The sequence below is a fragment of the Corythoichthys intestinalis genome, chromosome 20, assembly GCF_030265065.1.
Source record: "Corythoichthys intestinalis isolate RoL2023-P3 chromosome 20, ASM3026506v1, whole genome shotgun sequence".
Taxonomy (NCBI): Eukaryota; Metazoa; Chordata; class Actinopteri; order Syngnathiformes; family Syngnathidae; genus Corythoichthys; species Corythoichthys intestinalis.
Genome location: NC_080414.1, coordinates 36,079,089 through 36,103,140, shown reverse-complemented (window position 1 = coordinate 36,103,140; position 24,052 = coordinate 36,079,089). Strand labels below are relative to the sequence as shown.

Below are 24,052 nucleotides of genomic sequence, written 5' to 3'. Positions count from 1 at the left end.
CGCGACCGCTAACTTTCGCTTTCTTCCGTTCTTTCCACTCGCTTCCGTCACTGCTCCCCAGCCTGAGTGTCTCTTAAAGGATGATCAACATTTGTTGTTCAATGTTGATGAGCTGAAGATCCACATTGAAGCGTTCCATCTCTGTTGGTTATTGTGTAACCGGAAGAAAACTAGAGGAAGTCGACAAGAGTTCCCCCAAACTGTACAAACACACCGCCACACCCCTCTAATGGCTTGGCGGTGAATTACAGACCAACGCGTTCCCTTGCCGCAGAACTATCGAATGCTCATTGACGCCGTAGTAGCTTTGCCGTCACCGCAACACAGAAGCATAACTCAGGCTTTAGTCTCAACCCTTTGTACTGACTCAATTTTGAAAGGTTTAAAGAAGGCTCACCGAGAACAAGTTGACACTTTATTTGGGTCGACAGCAGTCAAAACGGCAAGGCGAACAGAAACACTCAGGCGGGGAGGCAAGCTCGTTCCAAGGTCAACATACCAGAACTCAACAATAGGTTCCCAAGAAAAATGACAACACTCAGTTATACATTCAGTCTTTTGAAAGCTCTCCCGGAGCGGGCCATGGGCAGGAAGAAGGGTGTGTTTGGGATTGTTGTCTGTTTGTGGATTGGACAGGAGGATTCAGGAGTTACTGTTGTCCGGGCAACGAGGGTTGTGGATTGTGCCACCTCAGCGGGAAAGGGGCTCTTGGAGTCTTATTATCAGCTGGATATCGGACGTTCTCCTATGTTCCTTGTGTTGGTACAGAGCGTCCCACCGGGAGCACTGATTGTGAGTTGGTGTGTCAATCTTGCTCATGACGCACACGTTGGGCTTCCGTGATAAGAAGGCATAGTGTCTTTTATGTCCTATATTCTCCTTGTTTTCCTTAAATTATGGTATAAGAGCTATTTATTTTATATTAGGTGTGTTAGAGTAATACAAACAGTTAGATGGTGCCTACGAGACCGTCACTTGTTTAAGAAATGTATGTCTTTCAGCTCCTCTCTCTCCTTTGCGCCTTCTTGCCAGTGTCACAGATGCATCCCCCACTGACCTACTTGCCTCCAAGGATACAGGTCAGGGAGTGTCACGCCGATAGGCTGATACACCTTAATCCCTGCACTGCAGTGACGGGAAAAACACAAAAAAATGCACGCTGCGATCACGACCGCGTAAGCTTGCATGCAACAAAAACCAGCAAGCTCATTCTTGACACATGTAACGCACATACTGTAAGCATTCTGGTGCTTACGTGCACTAACACATGTATGGGGTCATGTCACACTTTGGCAACCTTTCATAGCTCCAAACACACACAAACACGCTGTGCGAAAAGGCCAGATGGAATCACAGCGTGGGCTGTTGGCCTTTCACGCACTCCCGAGACTTGAATTTTCACTGTTTCTACTACTTCACCGACCAGCTTTTTCTTCATCTTCTCTCTTTTTTAAAAATTTCTACTACACTGCTTCTTTTGACCTTTTTGTACTCTGTTCTTTTGACAGTTCTTTTCAATTCGCAAATAATTACCAAGTTCCAAACATGTGCTGCTGAGACAATATTTTTTCATCGTGAGAAAAAAAACATAACTACTCAACTAAGACCTCAAATAAATGAGGAACGCTTGGATCTTCGACCCTTTGTGTTGTCCGTGCTGTAAATATCGATTCAAGGTTAAAGGCAATTAGAATAATGGAGTTAATAAAAATGCAGCTCTGTCTGTTCCTGGCTTTGCTGAGCAGCTTTGGTTGAGAAAGCTTCTAAGCAGCCCACAATGTGATTTAAAGAGATGCAGCCTCAGACAGAAATAAGCCCTAAATACATCTTACGCAGAAGAATGCGCATTCTACACTACCGATCAGCGTCTGAGCAAGGGGATTCGCTTGCCAATGCCCTGGAGGTGAACTTAAAAGGAAACTGTAGAAAACATGATGAGGAAATAGAGGAATCGACTGCCTGGAAAACATTAAAGACTTAATCAGCGAAAAAAATAAACTAAAAACAAATCTTGAATCCCCGAATGCTTCTGTGCTGAAGATTCACGTTGCTTAAAAATACTTTTGATTGACATACTACATATTGTAAGGATCATAATATCAAGACAGTGCTTAAAAAAGATAAATGATTTTTGAATACAGGTACAGTGGTATGAAAAATTATCTGAACCTTTAGGAATTTCGCACATTTTTGCATAAAATCGCCATCAAATGTGAGCTAATCTATGTCAAAATCACACAGATCAAAAAACAGTGTCTGCTTTAACTAAAACTACCCAAACATTTATAGGTTTTCATATTTTAATGTGGATAGTAAGCAAACAATGACAGAAGTAGGAAAAATGAGTAAGTGAAGCATCACATTTATTATTTTGTGCCCCCCCCCCCACTTTTTTTCCCTTTAACTTCAACCAGATGCTTCCTGTAGCTGCAAATCAGTGTGGCACATCGATCAGGACTAATTTTGGTCCATTCTTCTCTAAAAAAACTGCTGTAGTTCAGTCAGATTCCTGGGATGTCTGAATCGCTGTCTTTAGGTCATGCCACAGCATCTCAATGGGGTTGAAGTCTGGACTTTGACTTGGCCATTAATGAACATGTATTTTGTTCCTCTGAAACAATTCTGAAGTTGATTTACTTCTGTGTTTTGAGTCATTGTCTTGTTGCAGCATCCATCCTCTTTTTAGCTTCAACTGTCTGACAGACGGTTTTCCTGCAAAATTTTTGAATTCATTCTTCCATTAATGAAAACAGCTCCAAGTCATGATGCTCATGAAGCTCCACCATGCTTCACGGTGGGGATGAGGTGTTGATATTGGTGAGCTGTTCCATTTTTCCTCCAAACATGACGTTGTGTGTTACTCCCAAACAACTGAACTTTGGTTCCATCAGTCCACAAATTATTTTGCCAAAGTGTCTAAGTGCTTTTTTGTGAACATTAAACAAGCAACAATGTATTTTAGACAGCAGTGGCTTCCTCCTTGGAGTCCTCCCATGAACACCACTCTTGGCCACAGATTTACGTATAGTTGATGTGTGCACAGAGATATTGGACTGTGCCAGTTATTTCTGTAAGTCTTTAGCAGACACTCGAGGGTTCTTTTTTTACCTCTCTGAGTATTCTGTGCTGAACTCTTGGCGTCATCTTTGGTGGACGGCCACTCCTTGAGAGAGAAGCAACTGTGCCAAACTCTCTCAATTTGTAGACAAGTTCTCTGACTGTTGACTGATGAACATCCAGAGATTTAGGGAGGGTTTTGTATCCTTTTCCAGCTTTATACAAATCAACAATCCTTGATCGAAGACAAGACAATTCTTACCCGGTGTGTGTTTTAAAGTGGGCAGGGCAGCTTTAAACCACTCATCAGTGAGTCGGCACACACCTGACTTAAAATGTTTGGTAAAAATTGGTTTCAATTGCTCTTTAAGTCTTCTTAGGCAGAGGGTTCACTTACTTATTTTTTCCCCTTCTGTCATTGTTTGCATGCTATCCTCATTAAAATATGAAAACCTATAAATGGTTGGGTGGTTTTAGTTAAAGCAGACACTGCATTTTCATCTGTGTGATTTTGACAAAGATCAGATCACATTTGATGGTGATTTTATGCACAAATGTGAGAAATTCCAAAAGGTTCAGATACTTTTTCATACCGCTGCATTGCTCTAATGTCACAGAACGAGGCAACTCTTTCCTTTGTTTCGCTTGGAGTGCTGTTTTAATTGTCACCATGGTGGTCCTTTGAAGGGACATTATACAGTGGTACTTCCGACATCCAACGTAAAATTTGTCTCGACAAATGACGACAAGCTCAAAATACGACTATTTATAACATCGTGGCAATTTCCCATTGTTTCCCCCCAAGACGGACGCACAGCAGATTTTCCCCTGAGAGAAATTACCATTGTTTATAGTGAACTATTGTTCATAGTTACGCTTTTGAAATTAAGAAAGAAATGATAGAAAAATATGAGCGTGGTGTGCGTGTGAGTGAACTGGCTTGGCAATGTGGCCGGTTTCCTCCGGTCGCAAGTTAAGGTGACAATAAAACACTTCATTTCCGATTTATTATTATTATTATTGTTGTTGTAACATTGGCAAGAAAGTCGCCAGCTTGGTCAGGTTTTTAATCATTTATTTCAGAACTTCTGCAATATAACACAGCTCCTGTCAGCGTTAGCCGACACGAACAACAACATGAAAAAAAGTAAGAACTTCCGACTCTACAGCACCTCTCTCTCTCTTTCTCCCTCCCTCTCATTAGTCAAACGATGTGTGCGGGAACAGCATGCAAAACACAATCGCCACATTTGAACCTAATTCGTTACATTATTATTCTTATTAGGAAGCTACAGAACATGGATGCTTTTTTTGTTTCCAAATAATTTCAATTCCCATTTCATGTTACCCTTCTTTGCAACGCCACATCCGAAGAGATCAGAATATCTATCATAAAGACAGTGTCACGTCTGGGTGAGGGTTGTCATGTTTTGGTAAATTGTCTCTTCCTGCTTTATTTTGTAACCTCACTGTCCTGTTTCCACCACTCACCCTTCCTGCAGTCTCACCTGCCTCTGATTATTATTACCTATTGTTCCCACCTGTGCCCCAATCCTCATGTGCTTAAATTGTTTGTCTCTCCCTTGTCTCTTGCCAAAGTGTCTTCGCCCTTTGTTGCCACCAGAGCCAGACCATAGCCAAGATACAGTATTCGAAGTTGTAAGTTGCTCATAGTATTTTGCCATAGCTCTTTGATATTTCGTGCCTCATGCATAGCCCTTCGTTGTAGTTGTAAACTCCAGTGCATTTTGCCTGGCTGTCTTGTTTCTTGTTTGTATCATTTTATTTTATAGCTTGTTATTCCCTCCTTCTGGAGCGCCCTCAGTTTGTTCCTGCTTCTTATTGTTTGTGTTAAATAAAAGACTGAACTGAATTCTGCACGTGAGTCCGCTCCGTTCCATCCAAGTGTGACAGTACACTTTGGCCAGCTGTGGACTCAGCGGAATTCGCCAAGCTTTGCGCTTCGCTCTAGGGCCACGACAACACTCGCCCGTCAGGAGCAGTTCCAGTCAGCCATGGCCACCAAGTTGATCCAACTCACAGCTCAACTGACCGACCTGGTGGGTAGGCTTCAGCCCGTCACTCCGCCTCCTGCGGCACCTGCTGTCCCTTCGCCTAGCTTTTCCGCTCAATCCGGGGGAGGTCCTCAGTTGGCGCCACCGGAGCGTTTCTCCGGAGAGGCCGGCAACAGTAAGATGTTTATCACTGACTGTATGCTTCATTTTGAATGTTCTCCGGGTGAGTTCAGCTCGGACTGAGCTAAGATCGCGTACATGATCACACATATGACTGACCGAGTGGGAGCGCAACTCCCCAATTTATTACACCTTCACTGCTTTCAAAGAAGCCCTAATCATGACGTTCGACCCAGTCTGCACCGAACGGTCTCGAGTGCGGGAACTGGCAAACTTGCTGCAATGCAGCCGCTCAGTTAATGATTACGCCATCCAGTTCCGCACCCTGGCCGCAGGAAGTGGCTGGGGGCACATGGCGCTCTATGACACCTTTCTGAAGGGGCTTTCCATTCCCATCCGGGAGCAACTCATTACCCTGGATCTACCGGATGACCTCGACTCACTCATCACTATAGCCATTCGGACAGACCATCGGCTGCAGGAGCTCCAGAGGGCCCAACCAAATCGCCCTGAGAGGCCCCCTCCCCGGGCATCTGAGCGTCCTGAGAGGTGCCCCTCTTCTCTGCATCCTGCCCCATCGCAACGAGTAGATGTCGAGCCCATGCAGCTAGGGCCGACCGGTCTTTCCAGAGAGGAGCGCAAGCGCCGCCAGCTGGAGAGATGCTGCTACTACGGCGGGGCCTCGGGACATCTGGTGGCCGCCTGTCCTTCCCCCCGCGACTGACCCGAAGAAATGCAACGTACTCAGCAAACTACACCACGCTCGACCACCCCTATCCTGGTAACGCACAAGGCTAGAACCAACACACTCCATGCACTCATAGACTCGGGAGCAGATGAAAGCCTGATGCCTTGGGGGGGTGTAAACTGTTGGGACTGCGGGCTGTTCCTCTCAAGCGACCTCTGGTGGCCAGGTCCCTCGACGGCACCAGACTGTTCACAGTAACCCACGCTACCGAACCAGTGGGGGTGGGGGTACAAGGACATACCGAGACCATGAGCTTTCACCTGTTTTCAGCATCAACACAGACTGTGGTTCTGGGGTTTTCCTGGTTATGTAAACACAGCCCACAAATTGAATGGAGAACTGGGACAATTACGGGTTGGGGTAGTGACTGTGCAGGGAACTGTGTGTGTGGGGGGGGGGGTGATACGAGAGCTAAGAAGGTTGATGTTAATAACGTGTCTCTCTCTACCTCCTCAGGACCAGAGATCGACCTGAGCGCAGTCCCACATTGTTACCATCATCTAAGCCGGGTCTTCTGCAAGACCAGTGCAATGTCCTTACCTCCTCACAGACCCTACGATTGCTCCATCAACCTCATTCCTGGGTCCACCATCCCAAGGGGACGGCTCTATTCGATCTCTGGCCCCGAGAGACAAGCCATGAAGGACTATATTCAGTCCTCGTTAAAGGCAGGTTTTATCCGCCCTTCTTCCTCTGCCGCTGGGGCAGGCATTTTCTTCGTGGGGAAGGACGAAGGCCTGCGTCCATGTATTGACTATCGACAGCTGAACGATATCACGATTAAGAACCGTTATTCACTCCCGTTAATGTCATCAGTTTTCGATCAGTTGCAACAAGCCAAGGTGTTCACAAAGCTTGACTTACGAAATGCCTACCACCTAGTTAGAATACGAGAGGGGGACGAGTGGAAGACTGCTTTTAACACGCCAGATGGCCATTACGAGTACCTTGTGATGCCGTTTGGTCTTACCAACGCGCCAGCTTTTTTTCAGGCTATGATTAATGATGTCCTACGTGACTTCTTAGACCGCTTTGTATTCATTTATTTAGATGATATTCTTATCTTACCCGATTTAGCCACCCACCGGCAGCATGTAGCCACAGTTATAGAAAGGCTCTTGGCTAACAAATTGTACATTAAGGCAGAGAAAAGCCAATTCCATGCCGACACCATCTCCTTCCTGGGCTTTATCATAGCCCCTGGAAGAGCAGATGGATCCAGCTAAAATCAGCGCTGTGGTTAACTGGCCAACCCCCGATAGCCGCAAGAAGCTCCAGCAATTCCTAGGATTTGCTAACTTCTACAGGCGGTTTATCGGAGGCTTCAGCGCAATAGCGGCTCCCCTCCATGCTCTCACTTCTCCGCAGGTGCGGTTCTCGTGGACCCCTGAGACACAGACCGCCTTCCAGACCCTCAAGACCCGTTTCACCACAGCACCCATACTGAACATGCCTGATCCCCTCCGACAGTTTGTGGTGGAGGTTGACGCTTCTAATGAAGGTGTTGGGGTCATCCTCTCACAGCGCTCTGAACAGGACGGAAAGATTAATCCCTGCGCTTTTCTTTACCGTGCGATAAATGGACTCATTGCATATCGCGACAGGCTAAACAGCTTCAAAAAAACATGACGCTAGTTAGTTAGATGGACTAACAATCTGCCAGCTTGACTCCTGTCGCCTTCCAAAATTACAACTGGGTGACGGCGCTTTAGGTGTTCATTCACGGCCGACGTGTAGCCAAGCTTGGCACTGAAGAGACCGGACACAACAGTGTACCATTCTTTGTTACATTGAAACAACTCAATGTTTTGGCCACTCTGGTACTCTTTTTTTGGCTTTGTGCCGCTTTCCCCGCCTGCATACCAAGCTGTATCGCTGTATCCACGGCCATTTTTAACACAAAGTTGCAATATCTGATGGGGTGAAAAATTTGACAGAACACCGGGAACACGAATAGGGCAGTAAGCCGAGTATAACACTTTCCCGGCAGGGGGATGTGCGACAAGCCGCCGGTCGTCGGCAAAGTGGCATTCTCGGTGGACAATCAGCCACAAAATGCAAGCCAGTTCCGTATTAAAATGTGTGCCATGATCCCAGCATTTGATATAATACAAAACACGATGTTTACTCACTTCCATGGCAGTCCAATGGTCCCACAGTTGTCGCACACTTGTTTTGTTCTGGGGGTGAACGGGAACTGTCTGAAACCCAAAAAGGCTCACACACATTTCCCTAGTGCAGCTACAAAAGCCTGCAGACGTTTAGCTGCTGTGATGTGAAAAATAAACGAATTAATCAGCTGAATCTGCAGTCCATCTGCATGCTATAAAGCAATGCTGTATTGTGAGACACTCACCCGGGTTATAAAGCAATGCTGTATTGTGAGACACTGACCCGAGTGACGTCACATTCGCATTCATCCTAAACCCGAGACTGGAGCCGGGAGTCACTCATTTTCATGGCGCGGGATTAAAAAATTGAATATATAAAACAATCGCTTCCACACACATCCAAGCGGTCCATTTCATTCAGGAGCATAAAACACAACGTGAAATATGAAATAAACATGCTTTTTGGTGTCATACGCACTTTAAGTACCCCAAAATGACTATCCAAAAGGTCCAAAAGTATTGTATTTTCTTTAGTGATTGCAGATACACTCAGAGGGCAGTGTATCCGCAACATGTCTGGCTGGACCGCCGTCTTATAACTGAGGAGCAGACTCGTCTCACATCGATAAAGGACAGCTGTGCTCTGGTCTGGCCGACGTCATACAGTAAGTTGTTTCAACTAATATATGTTTGAGTATGCATTTGTAATTAAGTTTACAGCTACAGTTTGTGGAGTTATGTGTGAGCAATGACAATTGTAAATATGTTAGCATTCGTAGCATTTAAAATAGCGGACTTTTGTTAGGGAAATTAGACTAATTTTATCTACTAAATTTACATATTGAAACGTTTACATCTTCCTGGGGTGGGCTTACCAGAAATTAATTGAGAAGCACTGCAATAACGTCAGGAAACTATCTCACACTGAATTTATATTGAACACAAATAAATCTAGCAGTAAATATTCTAACCTAAAACTGATTTATTTATGTTTTTGGTTTATCTTCAAGTAGGACCAAACAGCTGGTTAGGTTTTTAGAGCGCGTCTCAGCTTGTTGTAAAAATGAATCCTTCTTTTTGTCAAATCTAGTTCAGTGGTTTCACCGTCGATATACAAGGGACTTCTGTGCCCCTTTAATTTTTTTCAAATAAGTCCTCTTTCCACACAGTTAGGCTTATCTAATGATACCCACGCAATATGTGCATGCTGGGGAAAGCTCATTTGTTTACATTAGGATCAATACATAAAATATTTAATAAATGTCTGTGTTTGCGTGTGATAAAAAATTAATAGACTTTCAAAGTGGATGTCTTTGAAGGGGCTTCATAGTTAGTGTGTTTACTTAGTGGTCACAAAATTAGGTATACCTGCAAAATCTAATGAGATCAGATACAAGAGCTGCATGAAGATTGCATTTCTAAGGAGATGTACATTTTACGGTGTGTCTATTTTATTTTTAACAAAAGATTATCAAGATTATCAATTATCAAGCCAGTGTGTGCACATTCCTTGTGTACTTAGAGAAGTGTATACATTCAGATTGAGTGTCAGGGGTACTTTTATATGCATTTGTTTGGCCTTTGTGTTAGAAAAACATCTCTATGTGGACAGAGTGTGTGGGGGTGTTTGTGCTAAAGAACTCGATCAGATATTTTCTATCAAAAAAGACCTGGCGAATACTTTGTAAATTGCTTCTAGTTAAAGGCCAAATTATACCAGACGTGTGTGCGGTACGGATCTGGCAAGATATAGTGGCAGAACCAATCCGTTTCCATTCTTTCATATTGTTCAAATTATACCAAAAACACTTTTTATTTTTGCCAGGATTCTGCTTCACAAAACGGTCCGTTGACAAAAAAAATGACACATACAGATGTATGGTTATGCACAATGATTAAAAAAAAAACCTTTAAACAGTTTAACATATAAAAATAATGCTATGCTACATTACGTGCAGCATCACAGCACTACACTCTCTCCTCTCCTAGGAAGGAGGTATTTACTTTTCTATTTGTCCAATCAATAAGTGCGCCTTTCGTCCACGTGACGCTGCTCGCAAAGTTCGGTTGACGCAGTGTGAATGCTGAACTTTTTGGCCAACTCATTTGCAAGTGTTGCCGCGAGCTAGCTCTCCAAGCTGACTGTGGTCCTCTTGGTCGAATGTGAAAGTGCCCTAAATATAACCACAAAATGATTGGAGAAAAAGGCTTTCAATAAAAGAAAACATTCTTGATGGCAAGATTTTTTTTTACAAGGTTGAAATGCTGTTTTCATGGTGCCTTGAACAACATGGAAATATGCTATATAGTTCTACTGAGTGCAGGTGTTGACAAACCAGTGGCATGTACTACGAACTAGAGGTGTGCAAAATTTCCGATTCTTAGATTATTCGTGATTCGGCCGTGGAAGATTTGAGAACAATTCACAAACATCCAAATTCCGATTACTGAATTATACCAGGTAAAGCGGAAATAAAACGCAGTCAGCGCGGTCTTCGGGATGCAATGAGGAACGGACCGAGAGTAAATATCATGTGCAGCTAATGCCGCTAGGTAAAAAAAAAAAAAACAATAACACCTGACTGCGGCCGTCAGCCACTAAACAGCATCCAGTTGCTAGTTGCTACAAACATACAGCAACATACGGCTATAGTAGATATCACATATATCTAGACTAGATGTGAAATGACAGACTTTCCCGCGCTAGTAAACAGGCGCCATCTTAAAGCAGTAGACTTCTCTAGAAGGCTCTGTTGTAGAGAACCTAATTACTTTTTATCTAAAATACCCCTAAATCGGCAAAATCTTGACTTGAATCTATCTTTAAATGATGAAACAGTTTTAAAACTTTCACATGTCGAAAGTAGACATGAGGGAAATTATGGAATAACGGTTGCAATTTTAACAACTTTAACAGTTGATTAACAACATAAAATTAATTGACTGTAGTTTAAAGCTGCTGATACAGAATGGGGACTTGAGTATTATATTTACTGTTTTTAACCGGTAACTTGGTACTAAAATAGTAGTTTGGTTTATTTAGCCTGAGATGATTTTTGAACAATTTTGGAACAAACATACAAAACATAAAAAAAAAAAAAAAAATTAAAAAATGGGGGGATGGGGGACATCAATAATCGATTTATAATCAAATCGGAGTCTCTGAATCGTAATCGTAATCGAATCGTTAGGTGCCCAAAGATTCCCACCTCTACTACAAACGGAGTTTAACTTCCCCAGAAGCATTCCTGCTTACCAGCGGGTAACCGTAGTTGACAAAACCTGGTTACCTAGTTTGTGGTCAATCGGTGCTACGATGCTGATTATGAGGTTGATTAGTCGAATCTGTGTCAACCCAATCAGAGTTACTGCACGTTCACGTAAAAGTTGTTCTGTCTAAACTGGAGGTTCGGAGCAGAAATTATCAAAGATGGCGCCGCCCAATTTTCGCTCAGGAAACTTGTCTATAAAGCCTGTTTGCAATTTATGGAAGAACAGTCAGAGGAAGGAGGTAAGAGGGAGAGGGAATACGCAGGAATTAGGAGGGAGAGAGGTAGAGGTTGACCTGCATAGACTCCTCTTACTGATACGGGGGTACAGGTCATCTGACCCACCTTGGCTGACAATTTTCTCACCCAGAGTCCAGTTGGTGTTAAATATAATTACAACTGGTCATATCTGGAAACTTGAAACTTAAGCACCTGCTCAAATAGGCTTTGCCAAGCTGAGTAAAATGTTTCCACTTCATTGTATCAGTCATAGAAAATGAAATAAAGTCGGTCCTAAAGACTGCTACGAGATTTTAACGGCCTTGCAACCTGAGGGGGTTGTTAGTTCGGCCGGAGTGGGCAGAAATGTTTCACGACTAAGGCCTTCTGGCAGATAAAGATACAACCACATTTCGCTTCAGTCAGAATTCATATTTAATGACAGGCTGAAATGTTAGCTCATATAACAAAACTCCAAAGACTCCCTGACCAACACTGAAAGTAGGAAGGAAAAAAAGTCAAGTTTATTTACATTGCTATATTATTTATGTACATTTCTTGATAAGATTGAAAGGTACAACTAAAAAGGATAAATACAAATGTATTAGATATACATATGGACTTTCAGTTTCACTTTTCTGCCAATGTTAATTATAACCTACATAATTTGGAAGAAAAGCATAATCATTACGCCTCTAACATAAAACAAACATGACACCAAATGGGAACAACGATTGCGAAATCATTTTTTTCTCGACAACGGTTACCATAACAAATAATTAAAATAATTGGCCCCAATATCATATGGGATGAGCTGCTACTTGACTGTTTTGATGATTAATTGATAAACCTGTGGATGACGACTAAGAGAAAGAAGTACATCGACCTACTTTACTACCCACTTATCTTGCGTTCGAATCATTCTTTGATATGATCAGTGATCGCAGTACATGCTCACTAACCTAACCACTTGGATCCAGACTGCAGCACCAGATGGATAAAACAAGAATCCGGAGATAGCATGCACAAGCTGGTAAGATAAAGGAGGCAGGACGTTTTCAAATAGTCATTCATTTCTTTATTTATTTTCACCAAATGGCCAAGTTGAATAACATTCACACACATTCATTGATTAAGTTGAGATAATTAAGATCATCACAAACCAATTTCAGTAACACTTTACAATAAGGGTCCCTTAATTAACATCAGTTAATACATTTTTACACAATAACTAATGTTTAAGTAACATTTCAATAATTAATATGATTGCTTATCTAACATTCATTACTAATTTAATTAACATGAGTTAAAGCATTAGTTAATGAATTGGTTAATGCATTAGTTAATGCATAACCAGACAGTAACTAATGGTTTGGTAAAATAAAAAAAAATTTAAAAAAGGCTTGTATAGGGTTAGGGTTTGTTAATTTAAGCATTTATAATTTCTTAGTTAAGGGATACATGTGCTAAACTTTACAATAAGGGTCCAAAAAGCATCCTAAACCTAAACCCTAACCCGATATAGGCCTATATTTTTTTTTTAATTTGACCAAACTATTAGTTACTGTCTGGTTATGCATTAACTAATGTTAATTAATATATTCCTAAATGTTAAATAAGGGATTATATGCATTATTTTAATGTTACTTGAACATTAGTTATTCTCTAAAAATGCATTAACTAATGTTAATTAAGGGACCCTTATTGTTGAGTGTTACCCCAATTTCATTTACCAGTGCCTACAACAGACAAAACTGTGTTCAAGGATAGTCATTTTCATCAACTCGTTATGTACGTTAAATGACTCACCAATATTGGCTTACTTTAAATATAATTGTTTTCAAATTAACAACAACAACAACAACAACGTATTTGGCAGATTTGCATGTATTGTAGTATTGTAGTGAAATAAAAGGTTTAATGGCTAATTTCAATACCGGGCACACAAACTAAACAGCAAGGGCGTAGGTTTGCATAGGGACGGTAGGGACAAAACACTACCAACTTTTCAGAATGTTCGAATTGAATTTGCATTAAATAATGTGTTCAGTTATATAGTTCATTTTGATTGTCTTCCAATATGTTGTAACGACAGAATTGACCCTACCATTATTAAGTAAATTAATTTCATTATTTTCAGACTTACATTTACATTTCACTTGCTGAATGAGCCAGTCCATGTTTTTTTTCCTCAAACACACGTTTGATTGGCTGATGAATTCATCCCGGCACCATCCCCCACCGACAAAGTTTCTCACAGTACAGAATTACGGTTATGGAATTACGAACCACTAATTTTGCTACTGAAAGTCTGACCTACATCATAGTTTAGCATTACCATTATATTAAACTGTGAGAACCTGCCAACTTGAGTAGGAACCTGCTTCAAGAGAAGTGTCCTCCTGTATGTGTATTCCACTATGTTAACGTTGATTAAACTTTTATTTTGCTCATGTGGTTTTAAAGCAGCCCAAAGGAGCTTTCATTTTTTTGTTGAGTTTGGCTGTGCTTGTGGACAAAAGCAGTAATGTTTTTCCTGAAGGAAGGCTCCATTTTTATTTTTTATTTTTGTTATTGCCTGACTAAGAAGTTTTTTTGTTATATTTAATTTATTTAGACGGACAATTTTGAGTAGTATCAAGACGAATGTTTATATATATATATTTTGCATTCCTGGATAATTAAGAGATGATAAACAATTTTGTATTTCTTTGTATGTTATTATACAAATTTGTGTTCAAATATTGCAATTTGAATTTGCTAATAAAACCCAGACAATTATTTTTGCTTATGTAGCCCCTATCTATACCCTTGTGTATGTATACCGATAGGAGCTGCAATCTAGGTTCGGTTTATTTGGTTTGGCTACGATAACCACATCTAACATCAGGTTTAGGCAATTGGAATGCTTTTTTGTTGATTTTTAATGAACAACACAATGAACAATTTGAACAAAAACACACAATGAACTATTATTTAACACACTATAAAATTAACAAGAAAAAACAGTCGTGTTGGGTCTCAGTCAAGTGTTTGTCAAAGTCAAATTCGTCGAATATTAGTTGCAATCGCAACTAATTCAATGTCTCAAGTTTATACTATTGCAGTAGTTTTCAATGTTCGTTGGAGTGCACTCTTTTCGAAGAAAAAAATGTATGTATCAGTCCGATGACTGATACAATCCTACCACACAGACAGTCCGTCTGTTATTCCAGAATTTTCGATGTTCTTGGTTCTTCAAATCACTCTGGGTTAGCTCGCCATCGTTGAATCCAATCTGATGATCTTTCTTTTTTTTTCCAATCAGAAAAAAAACCTGACCTGTATTTAACACAGGTCTTGGGTTACAATCTTTTCAGTTTCAATGTTTCAGTTTCATTTTTGTTGTACAACTTTTTCAAACACTACTGAGTGTAAACACTCAAGAATATACTTCTAGTCATTTACAAAGCATTTTGTACGCAATAAATGACATTTCCATTAAACAACATTAATAATTACATTTCTTTTCCTTTCAAATGGAACTATCGTTTATACAATTTCAAACAGCAGTATATTTTGATAAAATTATCTCACCGAATAGTCTTAACTGACGACGCCTGGTCCTCTTCTTCTCACACAAGGCTTTTGGCCTGCATGAATAAGGCGCTAGCAGTTAGCCATGAATGCAAATTTAGCATTAGCGAATTAGCGAATTGTTTCCACATCTTACCGAGTGGTTTCTGCTCAATATTTTCACCACGTGACCGTCTGAATTCGCTTCACGCAACAGACGCCACACAGCAACAGTTGATGCATTTGTCAATTTGCTTTTTTTTCTCTTTTTCTCATTTCTTTCTGGGCGAACAAAACTTTTCCCCCTTAGTTAGAAAAGCCAACGTTCCAAAAGGAAGTGCGCATGCGCTGACGTCATAGTTGTGAGTCTCTGACTTCATTCAAGTGTCGCTCATGCCCTCTATTGTTGTTATTGGGTATAACGCTTTAATATTTTTCTCTGGTCTACATTATTGGGTATAATGCTTCAATATTTTGCTCTGGGTTACATCCTCCCCCCCTTAAATAACATGAGTCCCTTCATGTGCTTCTGTTCTCAATCTCTCTTCAAACATTTCGCCTAATGCTGTATTGAAACCATCGAAAACAGTTTGAATCAAAGAAAGGAATGGTTTTCCTAACTGAGAATAAGTAAGTTTTTCAGGTGGTTTTCGTTGGCGTACAGATCTGCGTAATGATTGTTGGGAATATTGATCACTTTCACCTGTATCTTCTGCAGGTAAAGGGATACTCTCTTGTGTAACCTCTGCAAATTCAGCTGAACTTTGGAAGGAGTTGTCAACAAGAACTTGATCAGTTTTGCTTCCCATTTCATTTTCTTTTGCATTAGTTAGGTCCTCTGTTTCAATCCTAAACACATTCTCTTCCATTTCGGTTAGTGGATTTTCAGTTTGTATTCCATTTTCTTCATTTGGCTCGGAATCATTAGAATGTGATTGACATTCTCCTGCTAAATCGTGAGATAAGTGTCCATTTTCTTCCACAACCGATTTTTGGAATTGAGTGTTGATCGACTCTGACAGATTGGGTTGTTTCACTGGAATTGATTTTTCCATTTCCACATCGGGTACTTTTTCCAAGTTTGGTACAGGTTTTAATCTATCCTTTGTTGGTATTGTTAGTTTTACCATGGGTTCGACAGGGTGAAACACCGTCTCAATGTCCGGGGAACAGAACTGAATTTCATCTTCATCCTCATCAAGAGAATGAAATTGATGGTCATCATCCATTTGCGTGTCATTTCTTGTTCTACGCTTGGTGGTAGTCTTTGGCTTAGCAAGTGTTTCCTCATTTTCGGGAAGAAATCCACAAGGTAACAATAGATCCCGGTGCAAAGTACGTGTTGGTCCATCTTGACCTTCAGGGCACACAGTATACACTGGCAAATCACTTGCTCTCTTTTGGACAACATAAATGGTTGACTCCCAACGATCAGCAAGTTTATTCTTACCCCTGAGACGGACATTACGCACTAGTACCCTATCGCCTATCTCTAGAGTACTTTCTCTTATACGCACATCAAAGGTTTTCTTGTTCTTGTCAGCCACTTTATTTGCATTTTCTGTCGCAATCTGGTAGCTTGATTTCAGGTAAGATTTCAAATTTTTCACATATTGAGCGTGTGTTGGAATGGAACCCTCCTTGACTGGCAACCCAAAAGCTATGTCAATCGGTAACCGTGGTTGCCGGCCAAACATGAGTTCATAGGGTGTGAACCCTGTTACGTCATTTTTCGTGCAGTTGTATGCGTGAGTTAGAGGTTTCACATAATCACGCCACTTCATCTTTTGTTTCTCTTGTAGAGTTCCCAGCATACTGAGAAGCGTACGGTTGTACCGCTCAACTGGGTTTCCTCGTGGATGATATGGACTTGTCCTTATTTTCTTTATACCGAGTAAGGTACAAAGTTCTTTGATGAGCACAGATTCAAAATCACGACCTTGATCACTCAGTAGACGTTCGGGAAATCCGTAGTGGATGAAAAATTGTTCCCATAAGCAACGTGCTACTGTAGATGCTTTCTGGTCTCTCGTTGGGATAGCTACTGCATACTTTGTAAAATGGTCAGTAATAACGAGAACATCTTTTGTGTTGTGACTGTCTGGCTCTAATGACAAAAAATCCATACAGACTAGCTCCATTGGACGGCTAGTTGTGATGGAGACCAAAGGTGCAGCTTTGTCTGGTTGTTTCTTTCTTTTAACACATCGTGCACAGGTTTTGATTTTGAGCTCAATCTCAGACGCCATTTTTGGCCAGTAAAACCGGGATCTGACCAAATCAAGAGTACGATCTATTCCAAGATGACCCATCTCATCATGCAGACTAGTGAAAATGGATGATCTCAATGCACGTGGAAGAACAAATTGATACACTATTGTGTTGCCACAATGCCGTTTCTTGAATAAAAGTCCATTTTTCAGTTCTAGACGAGGTAACTCTCTAAGCATCAGACAAAGCTCTGGCAGCTCTAACTTTAAGCTGTCAGGTACGGGATCCCCTGACTCAAGGGACTTAATGACAGTAGAAATCACAGGATCTGCTTGCTGTAGTCTAGCTAATTCAGCATCACTATACTTTGGGAATGTGAAAAGTTCATCAGATATCTCTCCATCTTCTTCAAAGGCGGCTGGAATAGCATTCGGATGGAGTGCTAGTGACTCTATAAAACAAGGAGACTGACCTAGCTCTTCTTCTTGTACCAAAGTATGATGTTGACAGCTTGCCTTGACTACGTCTTCAGAAACTAAATGGTGTGAGGTGAAATCACGAATTCTCATTATTTCGTCTTGAGAGATTTGGTCATTGATCAATTCTCCATGTGGCCTTCTTGATAACCCATCAGCATCCTGGTTTTGTTTTCCCGCCCGGTATTTGATATCAAAGGAGTAAGTAGACAGGTTGGCCAACCAACGGTAACTGGTTGCATCTAGCTTTGCAGTGGTGAGAATGTACCTGAGTGGATTGTTGTCTGTTACAACCGTGAATGTATTTCCATACAGGTAATCGTGAAACTTCTCAGTAACAGCCCATTTTAAAGCTAGAAATTCCAGCTTGTGTGCTGGGTATCGGGCTTCGCTCTTTGAAAGACCCCTACTCGCATAAGCAATAACTCTGTTCTGCCCATCCTGCTCCTGATACAATGCCGCCCCAAGTCCCGTTGTGCTGGCGTCCGTATGAAGGATGTAGGGTTTCTCGGGATTAGCAAAACCGAGAACTGGAGATGACGTTAATTTCTCGATTATGTCTTCAAATGCATTTTGACAATCAGCTGTCCATCTTTCTCCAAATTGCCCTTTTGGGTCGTGGTACTGATCGGCATTTTTATATACTTTGGTCATTTTACGGCTAGGCGGGTAGCCTGTCAAAAGATTGGTTAAGGGCTTTGTGATTTTTGAATATCCCTCCACATACCGGCGATAGTACCCAGCGAAGCCTAAAAATGATCTCAGTTCCTTTAGTGTCTGAGGTTTCGGCCAGGTTTTTAAAGCTTCGATCTTTGTTGGATCGGTTTCCACTCCATTTTGAGACACAATATGTCCGAGGTATCGAACTGACGTTTGAAAAAAACGGCACTTTTCTGGTGACAATTTCAAACCATTTTCTCGTAACCGTTCAAGAACTTTGGCTAAACGAATCTCATGTTCCTCTAAAGTTTTTGAAAAAACTATTATGTCGTCAAGGAAAACCAAAACTTCGCGCAAGTTGATGTCACCCATGCACTTCTCCATTAAGCGCTGGAAGGTGCTTGGCGCATTAGTTATTCCCTGTGGCATTCTATTCCACTCCCAGAAACCAAGCGGACATACAAATGCTGTTTTCGCCTTGTCGCTCTCCTCCATCTCTATCTGATAGTAGCCCGATTTTAAATCCATAACCGAGAACCATTGAGACCCATTGAGTGCCGAGAATGATTCTTCAAGGTTAGGTAAAGCGTACGCATCTTTGATAGTCTGGCTGTTCAATTTTCGATAATCGACACACAAACGAATATCACCATTCTTCTTTTTTACAACAACAATAGGAGATGAGAATGGTGATTCTGATTCGCGTATAACCCCAGCATCTAGGAGCGTTTGGAGGTGACGTCTTACAGCGTTGTAATCCTGAGGATGTATAGGACGAGGTCTCTGTTTAAAAGGAGTATCCTCTTTTAGCTGTATTCTGTGTTTAACTTTAGTTGCATGACCAAAATCGAGATCATCATGAGAGAAAACATCAGAGTATGTATTCAAGTTTTTAATGATTCTAGCCTTCCACTCTTCTGGAAGTGGGGAATCTCCAAAATCAAATTTTAGACTTCCTGATGTGTCATATGTCTGTTGATTTGTCGGTTTAGCAAACTCTTCAGAACTTCCTTCACATTTCTGACTTAGCGGAACGTTCTGGATGTCAGTAATTTTCTGGGGTACACTAAGTTTGGCAACAACACAATTAATGGGCAAAGAAATATCACGGTTGGTCTCATTATTAAGCACAACTGGAATTTTGTGTGGGAAACAGGCCGGTAGAGTAATGAGACAACTGTCAATAAAGATTCCACCCGGTAATGATGACAGGGTGGGTTGTTCAAGCAATGCCCATTTTTCATTGCTGACACCACTGACATTAACAAACCCGTCTAATACAACTTTTTGACCAGCTGGAATAACATCTGGTTTCCTGCTTCGCAATTTTACAAACCCAAACTGGTCATCTTGTTGATCCTGTCTAAATCGTAAAATCCTCAGTACTTGATGATAACCACAATAAGGGTTAATTGAAGGTATGGAGTCACAGTACTGTTCATAAAGTGGATCTAAAGTGTTAGTTCCAATCAGTATTGGAGTGTCGCTGTTGGAGCGAACATCTGGCACAACCAAGGCTAGAGTTTGAATTTGAGGTTCACAATCAATGAACTCTTTAGGAAATTGTACATTTAACTGTACATAACCAGCATAGGAGACCAAATCACCAGTTGCTCCTTCCACTTCAAGAATATCACTAATTGGGTGCATTATTTGGTCTGACAAGTGCAAATTGTAAAACGATTTTGAAACCGTGGTGACCTGTGAACCGGTATCGAGTAGTGAATTACATTCAATTCCATTGACTTTAATGTTAGCTGCAGTTTTGGTGCCAACAAGCCCTTTTGGAATTGTTCTTGTTTGGACTGTTTGGTGTTGTTTTAGTGAAATTCTGGATTTGTGCACAGTGTTAGTTTTGGGACTTTCTTTCACTTCTGTTCCCATTTGCCCCTCAATGGAAACAGCTACGTTTAAATTATCTGCTGCGTTGCTCTTCTCCCAAGCTTCTTGTTTGGCTTTCAGCTCTTGTCTCTTGGCATTCACAAGTGCAGGGTCGGGAGGATTGTTGCAAGATGTTTTAATGTGTCCGTCTTCACCACAGTGAAAGCAATACCATGGTCTTGGTCGTTTGGACACAGAGCTAGGTTTGGCTGGAGATTGCTTCACACTAGATGATTCCTTCCTGTCACTAGGCTTTTTGTTTTTGGTTTTCTCTCCTTGGTTCATTGTAGGTTTATTTTCTTTGAGTTGCATTAATGTTGCAATTTGAGACTGAAGACTGACAAGTTGCTTCTGAATTTTCTGTAGTTCTGTAGGTTGTTTGTTCATTTCAGCAGTTGAGATGCTATCAGTCTTGTCACAAAAACTGATATTGTGAGCTTGGGTTTGGGCTTTGGGTTTTGTGAAGCCCAAATGTTGTTTCATTCGTGTGGCTTTTGTAGCTTGCTTATCTTCCTCTGTGCGCAGCAGCCATAAGAGTTCAGAGAAACTGGGTGGGTCTTTAACCTTACTTTCTAGCTGAAGCTGTCTTATAAGGTCATTATCCCAGCATCCCCTACAGAACTGTTTTAAAAGCTGCTTATCTGCATCAATGACTGAAATTGCCTTCATTTGTACAGATTTGTTCAAAACATTCTGAAGTCTTTGAAGATAGTTGGATGCTGCTTCACCAGCATTTTGGTTCAGACTAAGGAATTTTGCGAACAATTCATCACTATCCTCCACTGCAGCAAATGCAGCATCAAGAAGTTCTAAATACGCTCTGGAATTTGAGTGTGGACCTAACGACTTGACAACACTCGCAGCTGGAGATGATAAACTGTCAACAATTTTCCTTACGATCTGTCTATCTGAAATTGTGGAATCTGCTAAATAAAACTCAACACTATCTCGCCAAGTGTCATAGTCTACTTCAAAATTTGGACATGGCATCCTACCTGAAAATGGTCGCAACCTTGCAGTGGAAATACTCTGCGAAGAGGTATCTGGGGTTTTGACAATGTGTTCGACAACTACGTTGCACTTCTGGTGGGATAATCTGTTCAGATGGAAGTTTTCTGTTGGATTCTGAAGTTACTGTGGCTGGAGCAATGTTCTCATTTACTTCTGAACTAATAGTTCTGGATGTATCAGGTTCATGTCCTTCAACATCAGCAGGCTCTTCGTTTGACTCTCCAATAACTTCCGTTATTCTAGTTAAGCCCTCTCTCAAAATATTCTCAAATGATTTACCACTTATTTTCGCCATGGTTTTAAGATCAGACAAAAATTTGTCTGCAATGTCATTGCCTTTCTCATTAGAATATGTATTGGCTAATGCATCAACATGGTGAACTACTGTGGTGTTTGCTTCGGCGGTTCTGTCAAATGGCAGCTTTAGAAATTCAACAGCTGCACCAGTTTTGAACTCTACTATTAGATGATCCGGCAACTGCGGAATTACAATATGTCTCTCTATAGCGCCATATTGTTTCAAGTAATCAATTATCTCCTCATCTACCACTGTATTAGACAAACCAGTGATAATCACAGAATTTGGGACCTTTACATTTACTTTCTCAATGATGTCCATTTTTTTTTTTTTTTTTAAAGGACACCCAAAAAATGTTTAGTATTCAACTGAGTGCAAGAATTACATAAACCTGATGCAGTGCAGTAATCGTATCAAAGTATCTCCTGGCTAGCTCGCCACTTTTTATGTAGCCCCTATCTATACCCTTGTGTATGTATACCGATAGGAGCTGCAATCTAGGTTCGGTTTATTTGGTTTGGCTACGATAACCACATCTAACATCAGGTTTAGGCAATTGGAATGCTTTTTTGTTGATTTTTAATGAACAACACAATGAACAATTTTAACAAAAACACACAATGAACTATTATTTAACACACTATAAAATTAACAAGAAAAAACAGTCGTGTTGGGTCTCAGTCAAGTGTTTGTCAAAGTCAAATTCGTCGAATATTAGTTGCAATCGCAACTAATTCAATGTCTCAAGTTTATACTATTGCAGTAGTTTTCAATGTTCGTTGGAGTGCACTCTTTTCGAAGAAAAAAATGTATGTATCAGTCCGATGACTGATACAATCCTACCACACAGACAGTCCGTCTGTTATTCCAGAATTTTCGATGTTCTTGGTTCTTCAAATCACTCTGGGTTAGCTCGCCATCGTTGAATCCAATCTGATGATCTTTCTTTTTTTTTCCAATCAGAAAAAAAACCTGACCTGTATTTAACACAGGTCTTGGGTTACAATCTTTTCAGTTTCAATGTTTCAGTTTCATTTTTGTTGTACAACTTTTTCAAACACTACTGAGTGTAAACACTCAAGAATATACTTCTAGTCATTTACAAAGCATTTTGTACGCAATAAATGACATTTCCATTAAACAACATTAATAATTACATTTCTTTTCCTTTCAAATGGAACTATAGTTTATACCATTTCAAACAGCAGTATATTTTGATAAAATTATCTCACCGAATAGTCTTAACTGACGACGCCTGGTCCTCTTCTTCTCACACAAGGCTTTTGGCCTGCATGAATAAGGCGCTAGCAGTTAGCCATGAATGCAAATTTAGCATTAGCGAATTAGCGAATTGTTTCCACATCTTACCGAGTGGTTTCTGCTCAATATTTTCACCACGTGACCGTCTGAATTCGCTTCACGCAACAGACGCCACACAGCAACAGTTGATGCATTTGTCAATTTGCTTTTTTTTCTCTTTTTCTCATTTCTTTCTGGGCGAACAAAACTTTTCCCCCTTAGTTAGAAAAGCCAACGTTCCAAAAGGAAGTGCGCATGCGCTGACGTCATAGTTGTGAGTCTCTGACTTCATTCAAGTGTCGCTCATGCCCTCTATTGTTGTTATTGGGTATAACGCTTTAATATTTTTCTCTGGTCTACATTATTGGGTATAATGCTTCAATATTTTGCTCTGGGTTACACTTAGAAAATGTTTTAGTACTTCTTTAAAAATAAAGGTTTGAATAAGTGTAAATCTACTACAGATAAGTGAAATTATTTGCCTGTGATTAAGTAAATTTTATTCAGATTTCTTGAAACAAGAAAAATAGCTTGCTGAAAATAAGCTTAACAGACTTATTTTAAGCAAAAAGCTTCTATATTTAATCTTTAAAAAAATAATAAACTTGTTTGTCAGAAATGTTCTTAATTCAAGAACAGATATTGTTCAAAACATTATTTGAAAGCATTTTTTTCATGACTTAGGTGAAAAATTACCGACTTTTAGGTTTTTGGGCTTAATAAGAACAAATGGTAATATTTCCGAAAAGTAAGTGGAACAATCTGACACATTATTCTGTTAACTGGCTTTTAAAACTCTAAACAAGATGAAGAAAATTATTTGACTAGATTTAAGAATAATTATCAGATTAACACGTTATATTGTAAACTTACAGTGTGAAAGTTAGTATAAGTCAATACAGATTTATTTTGCATTAATCAATTAGCTTATCAATTAGTTAGGTTCTTATTAGTGAGAAATGTAGCCCTGACCGCCGTTCACCCAGTCTGTTAGGTCTCATTAATGTCCCGTCCCCAGCAAAAAGTGTACATGCAGGTTGTGCTGTTACCGTATATCATCCCTACCAATATTGAGATCAAACCTACACCCTTGCAAAACAGCAACTGTCAAGAGAAAGTATT

At 40.5% G+C, this 24,052-nt stretch overlaps 1 protein-coding gene across 1 annotated transcript; it reads right to left on the bottom strand.

Annotated features, from left to right (window-relative positions):
- Positions 1–14,514: 14,514 nt before the first annotated feature.
- Positions 14,515–23,325, bottom strand: LOC130908546 (uncharacterized). Its single transcript, XM_057824087.1, has 4 exons — positions 23,000–23,325; positions 22,864–22,919; positions 15,116–22,608; positions 14,515–14,860 (listed from the first exon to the last, which is right to left on the bottom strand). The coding sequence occupies exon 3, from the start codon at positions 21,310–21,312 to the stop codon at positions 15,595–15,597; it is 5,718 nt and encodes a 1,905-aa protein (XP_057680070.1). The 5' UTR covers positions 21,313–22,608; positions 22,864–22,919; positions 23,000–23,325; the 3' UTR covers positions 14,515–14,860; positions 15,116–15,594.
- Between the last annotated feature and the right edge of the window lie 727 nt (positions 23,326–24,052).